The sequence below is a fragment of the Oncorhynchus mykiss genome, chromosome 2 (assembly GCF_057628025.1).
Source record: "Oncorhynchus mykiss isolate SJ-2025 chromosome 2, ASM5762802v1, whole genome shotgun sequence".
NCBI lineage: Eukaryota > Metazoa > Chordata > Actinopteri > Salmoniformes > Salmonidae > Oncorhynchus > Oncorhynchus mykiss.
Window position 1 is genome coordinate 69180919 of NC_143023.1, and position 15629 is coordinate 69196547.

A 15629-nucleotide genomic window follows, 5' to 3' on the forward strand; every position below is an offset into this window, starting at 1 on the left:
ACATTCTCAGAAACTCCCATACCTTAGTCACAGAAATGCCAATATTGACCCAGAATGATGGAACCATACAGCTAAACCTTCACTAAAATCTTTCAGCTTAATGTAAAGAAAATTGGAATTGTGGTACTATTTCTGCAAATATTCATCAATCATGACCATGTTGGTCAATACAACTTCCTAAAAAAATATGTACTTTCCAGTAAATATGTAGTTCCAGGACATATATGATCATTTGCAGAGTGGGCTGGGTTAGAGGGAGTCTCTATGGACCAAATGTACTAGCTGAACTCCCTAGCCTGCCTGGATAGCTCAGAGGAAGTGATGGGGACAATACCATGGAATGTACTACAGTAAACCCCACATTGTTAACACAGAATGCTGTGCTGTGTTTCTCCAACAGGTCAATGAACTCTGGATAGCAAAAGCTGTAGAGTTGGAGCAGAGGCTTAAGGGATCTACACAGCAGTCCAAAAATTCAGCCGCACAAATGTACGTAGAACTACGTAGTGACCCAAACCGACCTCCGGCGGCTCCGTTTGCGTATACTGTGTAGACCATTTGAACTATTTTTTTGTTGTTGCAAGAGATGTTATGAACATGTTAAATCTATTTTTGTTGATTGTCCTCAAACATGTTGTCTAGAACAAGCTTGTGTTTGTGAGTACTTTAGATGTGTTAAAGTATTATTGTTCTGTTAGGTGACTGTAGTCTAGTAAATAACTATCTAAAGAGGCAATCCTTTTAAATAAGTAAATTTATTGCAAGTCTCCACAAAATATTCTTGATACAGTAGCATCCATTAAAAAGCTGTTTTACCAAAATAAAAAACAAAAAGATAAATCACACTAGAACGTACTAGGGGGGGAATTACACTTAGTGTATGTGTACAGTTAAAGGCATTCCAAAAGGAATCACAATATATATTTTTCTCATTGTGTAACAAGGGAGCGAGGTCACTATGCATGATTCCATTTTAATTGCAAAAACAGTCTGGCCTAAGCCCCACACAACTGCATATTCCCGTGTTTAACATAATTCAACTTTCAGAAGATCTTTAACCAGTCTAATGAATTAAAGCCACACTATGTTAACACTGCCTTCCATTTCACATCTGAGACAACCAGAGAAACATTCAATACTCATGCACAACCCTGTATAGCACTTCCATCTCTGAGCAAGAGCAATACAAACTATTTTACCATACAGCACTATAAGCATCTCATAATTTAACCCAGATTAAAGCAAGTTTGCATAATAAGTATGGCCGGCACAATACCAGTATTGCGATACTCGTTAGTATCGTGGCAAGGAAACAAAACACAAAGTGGATTTAACTATTTCGGAAAACAGCCCCATGTATGTTGGAAACATACAATCACTGGCCAGTTTATTAGGTACACCAACCCGTTCACAAATTGTTTGCTCCTACAGACAGTGAGTCACGTGGCCGTGGCTTGCTTTATAAAGCAGGCAGACGGGCATCGAGGCATTCAGTTACTGTTCGATTGAACGTTAGAATGGGCATAACAAGTAACGTAAGTGACTTTAAGCATGGTATAATCGTCGGAGTCATCTTCGGTTAACTGAGAACCGTGCGGGAAAAAAAACATCCAGTCAGGGGCAGGTCTGTTGGCGAAAACAGCTCGTTGATGAGAGGTCGTAGGAGAATGGCAAGAATCGTGCAAGCTACGAGGCAGGCAACAAACTGGAAAATAATGGCACAGTACAAGTAGTGTACAGAACGGCATTTCGGAACGCACAACTCGGTCCTTGTCACGGATGGGATTTTGCAGCCCATCCGGTTTCCACTCCTATCAGCTAAAAACAACAAGCGGCTCCAGTGGGCACGCAATCACCAACATTGAACAATTGAGGAGTGGAAAAACATTGCCCGGTCCGACAAATCTTGGTTCCTGTTGAGTCATGCTGATGGCAAAGTCAAAATCTGGCATTTAGCAACATGAATCTGACTACGTTGATATTCTGCCTCGTGTCAACGGTACAGGCTGGTGGCGGTGGTGTAATGGTGTGGGGATTGGTTTCCCTAGCACACATCAGGTCCATTGATACCAATTGAGTAATGTTTGAACGCCACACCTTGTAGAATCCATGACCCTGAGAATTCAGGCTGTTCTGGAGGCAAAAGGGGTCAGACCCGGTGGGCGATGGGTGTTCCCTAATAAACTGGCCACTGAGTGTACATTACTACTCATCCAGTATCACATGTATTTATTTTCCAAGATATAGCAGACAATATTTTACATACAGAAGGTTTTTAAAGGGGCAAAGAGTTTGATCTGCTTCGTGTTTACATTTTTGCAATGGAAACAATATTGCGATATTAGTATTGTCCCAGCCCTAATAATAAGATAAGTTTTGTAAAGTGCTGTGTACAGACAATACAATAATATTTAAATGTTTTGTTCCAATAAACATTTACAGCATTTACAACCATTTGGCAGAGAGAGGTGTATGTACTGTACTGTATATACAACCATTTGGTCACTATCATAAGGCAGGAAGCGCCGAATGAATCATCATATCCCTAAACACACACCCTTAACAGACTACAGCCAGGGCTTTGTATGCATTGACGCTTTTAATCATTCATGATTTCTCACAAAATGTCCAGGCATCCATCCAGGCATCCATCCAGAAGGCCAGAGAGAGGACTTCCCGTGACAGAGAGGCAGGTCTGATACTGAGGGTAACTTCAGTTCCAGTGTGCCCCCTGCTGGAAAAGTCGATTATTCAGTTAGCCACTCCCGGGGCCTCTGGGATGAGGGAGGCAAAGAAGGCTTTGAAGAAGATCCAGGCACTCCAAACGATGGACACCCTGTGTTGAGGCACAGGTACTGCAGTCAGGGGGTGTGGTTCATCAGGTCCAACCTCCGCCTCGGCCCCCTCTTCTCCTGCAGGGACCTCCACCTGAGGGAAGAGGAAAAACTCTGTTAGCACCACCACCAGAGTTCAGATATAAAAAACACTTAAACTGTATTTTTTTAAACACAGTTAAATTAAACTATATCAGGGGAGTCAAAGAGGGCCAGGATGATACGTACAACTACTATTTGTCCATGGCAAAAAATGAAAAATTAGACCATTCTCTTTGGTCCTTTGAAAACCTACTGTACGGTGCAGTCGGGAAGTATTCAGACCCCTTGACTTTTTCCACATTTTGTTAAGTTACAACCATATTCTAAAATGGATTCAATTGTTTTCACCCCTCTTCTCAAACTACGCACAGTACCCCATAATGACAAAGCAATTTTTTTATTTTTTTATATCACATTTACATAAAGTATTCAGACCCTTTACTCGGTACTTGGCAGCGATTGCAGCCTCAAGTCTTCTTGGGTATGACGCTATAAGTTTAGCACGTGTATTTGGGGAGTTTTTCCCCATTCTTCTCTGCTCCGCTCTGGAGCAAGTTTTCATCAAGGATCTCATTCATCTTTCCCTCGATCCTGATTAGTCTCTCAGTCCCTGTCGCTAAAAAACATCCCCACAATATGATGCTGTTACCACCATGTGGCAGGTAGCCTAGTGGTTAGAGCGTTGGACTAGTAACCGGAAGGTTAGAAGATCGAATCCCCGAGCTGACACGGTAAAAATCTGTCGTTCTGCCCCTGAACAAGGCAGTTCCTAGGTTGTCATTGAAAATAAGAATTTGTTCTTAACTGACTTGCCTAGTTAAAGGTAAAAAAAAGAAAAATGCTTCACTGTACAGATAGTTTATCCAGATGTGACACTTGGCATTCAGGCCAAAGAGTTCAATCTTGTCTTCATGAGTCCTTTCAGTGCCTTTTACTGAGGAGTGGCCACTCTACCATAAATACATGATTGGTGGAGTGCTACGGAGATGGTTGTCCTTCTGGAAGGTTCTTCCATCTCCACAGAGGAACTCTGGAGCTCTGTCAGAGTGACCATCAGGTTCTTGGTCACCTCCCTGACCAAGGCACTTCTCCCACAATTGCTCAGTTTGGCTAGGCAGTCAGCTCTAGGAAGAGTCTTGGTGGTTCCAAACTTGTTCCATTTCAGAATGTTGGATGCCACTGTGTTCTTAAGACCTTCAATGCTGCAGACATTTTTTGGTACCTTTCTCCAGATCTGTGGCTCGACACTATCCTTTCTCGGAGCTCTACGGACAATTCCTTCGACCTCATGGCTTGGTTTTTGCTCTGACATGCACTGTCAACTGTGGGACCTTATATAGACAGGTGTGTGCATTTCAAAATCATTTCCAATCAATTGAATTGACCACAGGTGGACTCATAATCAAGTTGTGGAAACATCTCAAAGATGATCAATGGAAACAGGATGCACCTGAGCTCAATTTCGAGTCTCATAGCAAAGGGTCTGAATACTTATGTAAGTAAGGTATTTCTGTTTTTAAAAACCTGTTTTCACTTCGTCATTATGTGGTATTGTGTGTAGATCGATAAAAAAATGTAAATACATTTTAGAATAAGGATGTAACGTAACAAAATGTGGAAAAATTGAAGGGGTCTGAATACTTTCCGAATGCACTGTATGTAATATAGTGTGTGCTATAGCTTGGAAAATCAATAAATATGACTGGATGACAACATAATAATGTTTGTTTCCAAAATTAGGGCTGTTTTTCTAAAGAAGTTAAATCCGCTTGTTTCCTGGGACACAAACTAAATATACTTCAAAATGACTAAAACCAAATCTAAACTGTGTAAAAATTACAATGGACCAACATTTATACAGTTCTTGACTCTGTCCAGCTTGCTAATAATCCACAAGATTAAAGCTAGACAGTCAGGGAGTATTGATAATTACAAAAACAATGGATAGAGGACTATCTTTTGCTAATTCTGACAGCTAGGAAGTATAACCAATTTTCAGTGCACCCCTCTGGACCACGTTGAAGAACGAATACGACCCCTGGGACAAAATTAGTTTGACAGCCTTGCTCTACATGCTGTATGATGAATGTTACTACATAAGACAGTACATGCCTTGTAATGAAGTCATATCTGTTTTCCACCCCTAGAGATCCAGCCCCTGAGGAAATGTGTCTTACCGGTGGCACTGGGTTCCTGTCCTGGTTCTGGATGACCTCAGGGACCTGGTTGTTTGGACCTCTGACCAGGGGCCTTTGTCTGAAGGGGAACCAGCCTGCTGTGTGCCTGAGAGGAAGACAACTGGGATTAATAAAGTAGATCTGCATGATTCTTCTCAAACTGTGCATCTACTACACAGTCAAAGTATACAGGATATTTGTGGTGGTCCACATTTGCTTTTCCAGTTAAGACCAGGTGGTGCAAACAAAGAGGAAGTACAGACTGACTAACATGTTAATAATGGTCACTCTATTTACAGTCCTATAACCAGGCCAACTCTCCTTCCAACACACTGAGACCAGTCCAATCATTAGCGTAGGCGGTGGAGTAATAGCGGCTAAACCTTGTTACACGTAAAGATAAGGCTTAGGTCCCATTCTGCCACGTCTGTCCAGATTAGTTGATCAGGGAGGGAGTAGTGCCCTTGATCCGACACCCATATCTATAGTAACTGTAGCAGAGATGAGGCCTGCTGTACCAGGCAGCTCTCAGCAGCACATAGAGAAACACTCAACCAGCACTACATATCCTCACATTAGACTGAAATATGGGAGGACATTCAGGACACTGCGGTCACAACGACCCCACCGACTGTGTTAGTGTATGTCGAGGCCATGCCTCTCTCGCTCTCCCTCAACATCTCTCAACCGCTCTCAAACACACACAGCTTTGTCTCCACTCATACTTTTGGAATGTGTGGTTTGGATGAGAGAGCTGATTCCAGAGCCTGAGGGAGTTGCACAATGGACAGAGTGTGTGACTGCAACACATTGCAGTCACACACTCTGCAAGGACATCTCTTCTTTGCTGATAAGCACAACATATGGCCCTCATTCTCTCAGGACTACTGCACGGGTGCCTTCATCTGCCCATCACCCACGGCTAATGACAGCCTCATCATTAGCAGACAGGCTATACACAGAGCCATGTATTCAGAGAGTTGGGCCATTGAGGTTTCTGCATTATGATGCATTTAGATGACTCTATAACATGCTATGGCAGCCATGTTAGCACCCCATTAACATTACATTGGGAATAATGTCTAGAATGAGCATTATGACGCATTTACATGACACTTGAAAACATTATTGTCAGCCATGTTAGTGCCGATTAAAATAACATGGAGAATATGAACAATATTCAAATTTCAAAAAGTTGGCCAAACTCTCTAAATATATGGCTCTGGCTACAGAGTACCACAGTATGAGTCAAAATACCCATAAAACCTAGAGGTCAAACTGGGAAATGGTTCCAATTGTTTTTCCACCATTCATTTTCCCCATTGTGCATTTTAGAAACACTTCAAATAAGTGTTATTTTTTGTCTAGGCTTACCCTGGTGTGACATTTTTATAAGCATGTAAATCTCTGTAGGACAAGGTGACTTTTATCAATATATTCGCCTGTATTTACACACAAAAAAAATAACGCTAATTAGCTGCTAATATGGCTATCATAAAAAAAAAGACAAAGCCAGGATGGTCTGTCCAGGAGAGATTTACATGGTTATAAAAACGTCACGCCATGGTAAGCCAACACGAAACACAGACCTTTTTTTAAGTGTTAATAAAATCCTCTATTAATGGTGGAAAAACAATTGGAACCATTTCCCTGTTTGACCGATAGGTTTTATGGGTAGAAGGACAGCTCCACTGTGGGGCCTTATACAGTTATAGACATAGTACACAGCAACATACCTTGTTTTACAACAAACAAACACAGTCAACTCACAAGTACATAAGGAGCAGGCTGCTCATGACAAGGGCGAAGCGGCTCAGGCTGGAGTAGAAGTAGACAATACTGAGAAACACTCCCAGGCGGGCAGCTGTGTACACCCAGTCCAGCCAATCACGATCCATTTCCTCCTCATCCTCCATCACAGGCCCGCCTTGGGCATTCATCCGCAGGTTCTGATTGGCTGCTCCCGGGTTGATAAAGGCGCCGTCCTGCGCATTCTGATTGGCTGGCAGGTTGTCAATGGGGGCCTGATTGGGCAGGGGTGCTGGGACAGCGGCTTGGTGGGGAGCAGCAGGCAGGGATGGGCCTGTGGCTGGGGCAAAGGGGGCAGAAGCTGCTGCTGCATAGGCTGCATGGCTATGGGACAAAAGACAGACACGGTTTCTCAATATGCATACTACCGTGCTCCACACTCTCATTCTCCTGAGTACGTTCTTGTGAGGACGAGTGTGTGGTGAATGCATAAAACATTAGAGAAGCACTCACACTCCCCTCTACTATATTACCTCACACTACGCAGGGTAGCCTAGTGGTTAGAGAGTTGGACTAGTAACCGAAAGGTTGCAAGTTCAAATCTCCGAGCTGACAAGGTACAAACAAATCTGTCGTTCTGCTCCTGAACAGGCAGTTAACCCACTGTTCCTAGGCTGTCATTGAAAATAAGAATTAGTTCTTAACTGACTTGCCTAGTTAAATAAAGGTCAAATTAAATCAAATAAAAAGTTTTAATTCACTGAACCTTCTTCCAGCCAGGTCAATGACAACAATAGACTAAACAAGATAAACACAAAGCAAATGTTTTACTTCATAATTATCAGCTAACGTTAGATATGTGAATCATAATAATCTAGCTAGCCTGCTAGTTAAACAGGCAAAAATTACTTAAAACTAATGTTATGCAGGGTAGATGTACATTTTTAGTGGGTAGCTACCAATTATTCATGGCTAGCTAGCCAGTTAGCTACACATTTACTGAACCGTTTTCCTGCCAGGACAATGGCAATAGAGACTAAACAAGATATACACAAAGCACACTTTTTACGTCATAACTATCTGCTAGCTGTGTGAATCGTAATAATGTAGCTAACCAGATAGTTTAACAAGCAAAAATGACTTAAAACGAATATTATACAAGGTCAATTCTTCGGGGATAGCACGCAAAAAATGATGTGGTTATCTGGCTAACTAGCTAACAGTCGTAGCTAGCCAGTTAGCCCGATTTACTTATCATGGGCTTGCGATCTACGGTACTTCGGCATGTAAACATGCCAAAATTAACACAGCATGTATTTATTAACGTATCGAGATAAAATATTGTACTCGGGCAACATATTACATGTGAATAGGCAGCATTAGTATTTTATCTCGCTTCAGCTCAAAAAATGTACGGCATTGACTTTTTTTTTTTTTTAAAGCATAATCTTTTACGTGGTTACATCATATTTCTTTCCTTACTTTCCGTTGAAGCTTGCATCGATGCATGCTTCAAAATATGTATAAATGGAATACGCATTCAAGAAGTGCCCTCCGTTCTCCGTTTCGCATACTTTGATTTGGACTCATACTCCGACCCTCCCGTGCTCCAATTTACATGCTCGGAGCCCTGTACTAAGTATTTTGAGAAACACCCACAGTAAGCCAGGAGTGTCAAACTAATTTTGCACCGCATTTGTTTTTGATCACTTAGCAAGTTGGACAGAGTGAAGAGACTATGAATGATTTGATCCAGGATTTCGCTAGGATTTTTAAAAATATTTGTGGGCAAAAATGCTTGATCTTGCAGCTGTAAATCTAACATTTTGCATGGCAATATGCAGTGATTTTGCCCAATTTGTCGAAAAATTGTCCTGACGAGGAAAAAAATTTGCTCGATGTGTGGCTTGATTGAACCATATTATGCAGTAAATGTGCGGTGATTGGTTGAAATTGCGAGCCCTCTTTTTGTACTGCAGTTATTGTTCAGTTTTATGCAATAATATTGCTACGATTTGACTGTTTAATGAGCAAATAGTGCGGTAATTGTTCAAATTCGCAACACCTGCATAATATGCAGGGAATTGTTGATTTTAAAAAATTGCGATCGTAGAGGGACTGCTAAATGTAGGTCCATTATCATTTCTCCATAGTTGGTTTTTAGTCATTTCAATGTTAATTGAGATCTCTCCCTATAGCATATGGCCCTGCGGGCTTACACCCCTGGTCTAAGCCAAACATATTTCATAAAGTATTTTCCCTGCTTAATATTATGCTATGGCAAGACAGTAGGAAGTCATAACTAAATGTGATAAAATGCTTGGGATTGAATACTTACTACTGCATGTAATATTGGCGAGCATACATGTGCTGCAGCCAGAGCAGCTGTTGAGGGCTGTAGAGGGAGTAGGTGGGGAAGGTTGGGTTGGTTATCTCTGCTGCCCCTGGCCTAGAGACACACAGGATAATAGCAGTGTGAATTGCATGTCATGTCAGATTGAAGGATAGACCAACCTATTACATCTCTCCCAGCAATATAACTTTTCATAAAGCAACACAAGTAATAGAGCTATACTTAGATCCAAACTGGCTCTCTAGCAGATTAGTAAGAATGTCTCACCCCATGTTCAAGAATTGCCTTTTCCCCTTTATTCAGATTACAAACGCTCACTTTTGGTTATTTGAAAACAATCTCCAAAATATAGTTATTTTTTAAACAAGCCATAGAAAGTTGGTTGCAATTTCAGTTTACTCCACCAGAAAAGACATAACAAATAATACAACACATATTGTGGTTAAACTCAAATATACTAATTGATTTTTAAAAAATTATAATTTTTTCGATAAAATGTATGTCACACATGCAGCTAACACAAATATATGGAAATATCTGCTCTATCCAAAATTACAACCAACTAATTGCAGTACTACCGCAAAAATGGAAGAGGCAAAGGGGAGGGGAGAAAAGTAAGGAACTTGTCTGTCGGCTCTGCATTAAAGACCAAAATTGGTTAAAGAAAATTGTGATAAAGAAAAATATTTACCAGTTTCATTTAAGTACCAAAAAATTGACAGCTGTGCCATATAGATTGCAAAATCGATTTATTGATGTACCGATTCCATGGCACATGGTTTATGAATTGACACGCAAAATGACGCCGGATTCAAAACTTAGAATTTTTCAATTTATATGTATACAAAATTCTTGCAACCAATAGAATGTTACTGGGAGATACAACCTTCCCAGCTCTGCAGATTTTGCTGCGAGGAGGCAGAGTCATTAGATTATTTATTTTGGTACTGTCCATATGTAGCTTGTTTTTGGTCACAGGTCCAGGAATGGCTGAAGAATTGCAACAATTACCTGGAGCTAACCCTGCAGATAGCACTACTGGGTGATTTGAAAAGTCATAGTCAATCGATCAATAATATAATAATACTTTAAGCAAAAAATTGTATCTTTAATTTACAATCTGTAGAAACTATAAGAATAGAAAGGTTTAGAAATTTGGTGAAGCATCACAGCACAGTTGAAAAATATATGGCAAACAGAAATCCAATTTGGATGGTGTTAAGAGATGCAGTTGAAGTCGGAAGTTTACATACACTTAGGTTGGAGTCATTAAAACTCGTTTTTCAACCACTCCACAAATTTCTTGTTAACAAACTATAGTTTTGGCAACTCGGTTAGGACATCTACTTTGTGCATGACACAAGTAATTTTTCCAACAATTGTTTACAGATGGATTATTTCACTTATAATTCACTGTATCACAATTCCAATGGGTCAGAAGTTTACATAAACTAAGTTGACTGTGCCATTAAAGAGCTTGGAAAATTCCAGAAAATGATGTCATGGCTTTGGAAGCTTCTAGGCTAATTGACATTTGAGTCAATTGGAGGTGTACTTGTGGATGTATTTCAAGACCTACCTTCAAACTCAGTGCCTCTTTGCTTGACATCATGGGAAAATCAAAAGAAATCAGCCAAGACTTCAGAAAATAAATTGTAGACCTCCACAAGTCTGGTTCATCCTATCCTTGGGAGTGATTTCCTAACGCCTGAAGGTACCACATTCATCTATCCAAACAATAGTATGCAAGTATAAACACCATGGGACCACGCAGCCGTCATACCACTCAGGAACGAGACGCGTTCTGTCTTCTAGAGATGAACGTACTTTGGTGCGAAGAGTGCAAAACAATCCCAGAACAACAGCAAAGGACCTCGTGAAGATGCTGGAGGAAACAGGTACAAAAGTATCTATATCCACAGTAAAACGAGTCCTATATTGACATAACCTGAAAGGCTGCTCAGCAAGGAAGAAGCCACTGCTCCGAAACCACCATAAAAAAGCCAGACTACGGTTTGCAACTACACATATGGGGACAAAGATTGTACTTTTTGGAGAAATGCCCTCTGGTCTGATGAAACCAAATAGAACTGTTTGGCCATAATGATCATCGTTATGTTTGGAGGAAAAGGGGGGAGGCTTGCAAGCCGAAGAACACCATTCCAACCGTGAAGCACTGGGGTGGCAGCATCATGTTGTGGAGGTGCTTTGCTGCAGGAGGGACTGGTGAACTTAGATGGCATCATGAGGGACAAAAATTATGTGGATATATTGAAGCAACATCGCAAGACATCAGTCAGAAAGTTAAAGCGTGGTCGCAAATGGGTCTTCCAAATGGACAATGACCCCAAGCGTACTTCCAAAGTTGTGGCAAAAAGTTAAGGTATTGGAGTGGCCATCACAAAGCCCTGACCTCAATCCTATAGAAAATGTGCGGGCAGAACTGAAAAAGCGTGTGCGAGAAGGAGGCCTACAAACCTGACTCAGTTACACCAGCTCTGTGAGGAGGAATGGGCCAACATTCACCCAACTTATTGTGGGAAGCTTATGGAAGGCTACCCGAAACATTTGACCCAAGTTAAACAATTTAAAGGCAATGCTACCAAATACTAATTGAGTGTATGTAAATGTATGACCCGCTGGGAATATGATGAAAGAAATAAAAGCTGAAATAAATAATTCTCTCTACTATTATTCTGACATTTCACATTCTTAAAATAGTGGTGATCCTAACTGACCTAAGACAGGAAATGTTTACTAGGATTAAAGGTCAGGAATTGTGAAAAACTTGAGTTTAAATGTATTTGGCTAAGGTGTATGTAAACTTCCAACTTCAACTGTAGATGGGAGGGGTTGAATGGAGCTGAAGGGTGGGACTAATGACAACAAGATAACAAATGTAAAATATACTGTGTCTGTAAAATGTATATAGGTCCAGAACTTTTGCAAAACAGCACAGTTAAAAATATATGGCAAATAGAAATCAAACTGGATGGACATCAGAAATAGATGGGAGAGGTAGAGGTTAAAGGGAGGCCAGGACTAAAAACAAACAAAATATAAGTATTGTAAAATAGATTGTCCGTAAAATGTATATATTACATATAAGCCGAAGTGTTGTTCTTTATTAGTTTATAATTTATATGGTACTAATATCACCAGCATTATGCAAAGAATTCACATGTCTTGTTAACTCACGTTGTAGTGCCAGGCCATGCGGGTGGGGCGGGAGAGGTGGAAGTGTACCTGCGTTGTCTCAGCTCTGGTTCAGTGGGCACAGATGGGGCTGGGGTGGCACCCTCTGGGTTCTGTCTGGTTGGCATGGCAGACGGTTGTGGTTCTGGCTCTCTGACCTGAATAAAACGTGAGACATGGTGTTAACATCACATGTGCGGACATACATACTGTACAAAGTGGCTGCAGTGAATTTTCAGAGAAGCATTATGGTCTCCAGAGATTCCTAATGAGAATAGTTGTGCACCTGTCTCCTGCTATCCACTGAGCTGGAACTCCTCTCTCCAGAGGACAGAACAGCCTCAGCTCTGACACCTCCTCAACCACTGAATGGGGGAATAATTTAGACGATTTAGCTGATAGGGCGTTTTGGCTTATCGAATTATCCCTTATCAACCGTGTGAGGTGTCTTTTTCCTAATCTGAATGTCTGGCTTTGACTGTCCGTTGTCAGCTCCAGGAGTTCCCAATTATAGCTACTAGATAATATTAATGAGGTGTGTAGGGTTTCTAAAGGAGAACACAAGGGAATCACAGGCATGGCAGAAGAAAAAAAAAAGTTTCCTGGTTTGGCACAAAATCTAGGGGAGCAACAACTGAAGAATTGTTGACTGATGCTATTTAATGAGTATATTTAAAATAGCTTCACCTAGGTCTACATCATAAACTTCACATAGAGTACATGTCACAGTTTGAGATGGGGTTCCATATGGGGTACTTTACCTTTGGTCTTGCTCCTAGTGGACCTCTGGGCTGAGTTCTGACTGCACACACCAGGTGCACAGTGGGTGTTAGGTCCGTCTGTGAAGACATACATACATGATGCAATATCCCAGGCGGCATAAGACACAGTAACATCACATTAATTCTTGGCACGGGACATAGAGGGACACTCATTCAACCTTTTGAAGTAAAAACATGTATAACAAAGAATGGCTATTGTAAAATTTTGAGAAAGGTAGTGAATGCAACATTAAACATGAACTGAGTGATCAAAATCTGACTGACCTGTAGTTCAGAAAAGTGGCCTGATCTGTAGTTCAGAAAAGGGGCCTGATCTGTAGTTCAGAAAATCTGACTGATCTGTAGTTCAGAAAATCTGACTGATCTGTAGTTCAGAAAATCTGACTGATCTGTAGTTCAGAAAATCTGACTGATCTGTAGTTCAGAAAATCTGACTGGTCTGTAGTTCAGAAAAGGGGACTGGTCTGTAGTTCAGAAAAGGGGACTGGTCTGTAGTTCAGAAAAGGGGACTGGTCTGTAGTTCAGAAAAGGGGACTGGTCTGTAGTTCAGAAAAGGGGACTGGTCTGTAGTTCAGAAAAGGGGACTGGTCTGTAGTTCAGAAAAGGGGACTGGTCTGTAGTTCAGAAAAGGGGACTGGTCTGTAGTTCAGAAAAGGGGACTGGTCTGTAGTTCAGAAAAGGGGACTGATCTGTAGTTCAGAAAAGGGGACTGGTCTGTAGTTCAGAAAAGGGGACTGGTCTGTAGTTCAGAAAAGGGGACTGGTCTGTAGTTCAGAAAAGGGGACTGGTCTGTAGTTCAGAAAAGGGGACTGGTCTGTAGTTCAGAAAAGGGGACTGGTCTGTAGTTCAGAAAAGGGGACTGATCTGTAGTTCAGAAAAGGGGACTGATCTGTAGTTCAGAAAAGGAGACTGCATTCATAACAGTCCTGACACAGAACAATAGTTCTGAAGGGGCTTCTATAGGCTTGAACTCCAGGGATGTCAAAGCCCAGCCCAGTTCAGTTTACGGTCTGGGTTTTGCTCTCTGCATTAATCTGAGCTTCTAGCATTGTAATTCATTGACATAATATACACACTGTTCAGCACAGTTGTATAGGTAACCCAGTAATACTAAAAATAACTAGGACCTAGGTTTAGCAATTCCCTGCCTAATTTCAGATATTTGTGTATCCCTGTAGGTAGACTGAATCCCTAGGCACATAATGTTGAATCAATTACTTTGTTTTACTGACGATACCAGCAATCTGACCAGATGGCACATAACTCAGTATTTGCTAGAGTTCTGAGAATATGTCTAGTTAATATTTAGGTGAATAGGCACACACACATACCTTTCTGAAAATATCTCTGACATGCAGTTGGTCTGGGAGCAGCTTGCCAGAGTAAATAAGTCTCTGATCACTTTCAGTCTGTGGAGGGAAAGGGGGACAGATGTCAACACAACAGACACTGACAGCAACCACGATTTATACATACACAACTATTTATAGCCTAGCTATCTGTTTGGATTGCATGATTGTTATTGACAGTAGCTAACGTTACTAGTATTACATTATAGCTGGCTAACTTACTGGACCAGTCTAACTTGGCAAGGACTGGCTAGCTTGCTAGTTATGGGGTAGCTGGGTAGATAGCTAGCCAAGTTAGCTAGCTAGCTATCACAATCACTCACCGGGTTGTTTGGGTACACCCTCGATAAATGAGTCTTCAACTCTTTCACTGTCCAGTCCGTGTCAACTCCTTCAATCGTCTGATCCCCGTGGGCTTGATTCGGTGTTTTTATCACAAGAGTGATTGTCTTTTGTCTAACGTTAGGAAAACCACTGTTGTCCATTTTTGTTTTCTTGTGACCTCTCCAACGCGACCTCTTAGTTGTAATATAAATGGAGTAAGTAACTACAGCATCTAATCATCTATCTAAAATGTCAGATAAACAAAGTAGGAATTAATTTATTCAGCCGAGAACTTTTTAGTTGAGATGATGAGGAAGTAAGTAGCTAGCTACACAGCCTGTAGTTCTGTGAAAGGGGATGTTGTTTGGAAACACCCGGTGGCTTGCTGTGATTGGATAACCAAGGCTCGTGATCAGACGTGGAGGCTCCTGCTCCCGGAGCAGTCTGTATTGCACGCGCTCTGCAAAGATTATCATACTAGCTATGAAGTTGCAGTTCAGCAGCGATTCGCAAACTTTTTCTGCACACGACCCCAAATTGACAGTAGAAAATAAAGGGGACCCCACTTGAAAATAAGTATATTCCCTGGTTAACGCCGTGTGTTCACATTCTCTCAGTTTTAGGTCTCGCAGGTTGACCCAACACATGACGTTAAAGCGCATTATATTACTCTAAAATGCCCTTAGTTGTGAAAAAAGTGGTGGAAAAAGTACCCAATTGTCATAATTGAGTAAAAGTAAAGATACCTTAATAGGAAATGATTCAAGTAAAAGTAAAAGTCACCCAGTAAAATATTGCTTGAGTAAAAGTAAAAAAGTATTTGG

General features: G+C 41.1%; 1 protein-coding gene across 2 annotated transcripts; it reads right to left on the bottom strand.

Moving 5' to 3' along the window:
• Positions 1–739: 739 nt before the first annotated feature.
• On the bottom strand, positions 740–15473 carry herpud1 (homocysteine inducible ER protein with ubiquitin like domain 1). Of its 2 annotated transcripts, none has more exons than XM_021570086.3 (8): positions 14805–15473; positions 14464–14541; positions 13112–13189; positions 12354–12508; positions 9141–9251; positions 6824–7186; positions 5054–5159; positions 740–2928 (listed from the first exon to the last, which is right to left on the bottom strand). In XM_021570086.3, the coding sequence occupies exons 1-8, from the start codon at positions 14964–14966 to the stop codon at positions 2752–2754; spliced, it is 1230 nt and encodes a 409-aa protein (XP_021425761.2). In that variant the 5' UTR covers positions 14967–15473; the 3' UTR covers positions 740–2751. The 2 variants fall into 2 exon arrangements, with proteins under 2 accessions (XP_021425761.2, XP_021425768.2); XM_021570093.3 differs by having other exon boundaries at positions 12402–12508; positions 14805–15284.
• Between the last annotated feature and the right edge of the window lie 156 nt (positions 15474–15629).

What these genes read in the sequence shown, in the direction of transcription:
- herpud1 (XM_021570086.3), bottom strand. Translation starts at nt 14,966, where the DNA reads ATGGACAACAGTGGTTTTCCTAACGTTAGACAAAAGACAATCACTCTT. An exon ending in CGCCAATATTACATGCAGTA is followed by an intron (nt 7,187 to 9,140) that starts GTAAGTATTCAA and finishes TTTGTCCCATAG; the next exon opens with CCATGCAGCCTATGCAGCAG. An exon ending in AGCCTGCTCCTTATGTACTT is followed by an intron (nt 5,160 to 6,823) that starts GTGAGTTGACTG and finishes TCTTCCTCTCAG; the next exon opens with GCACACAGCAGGCTGGTTCC.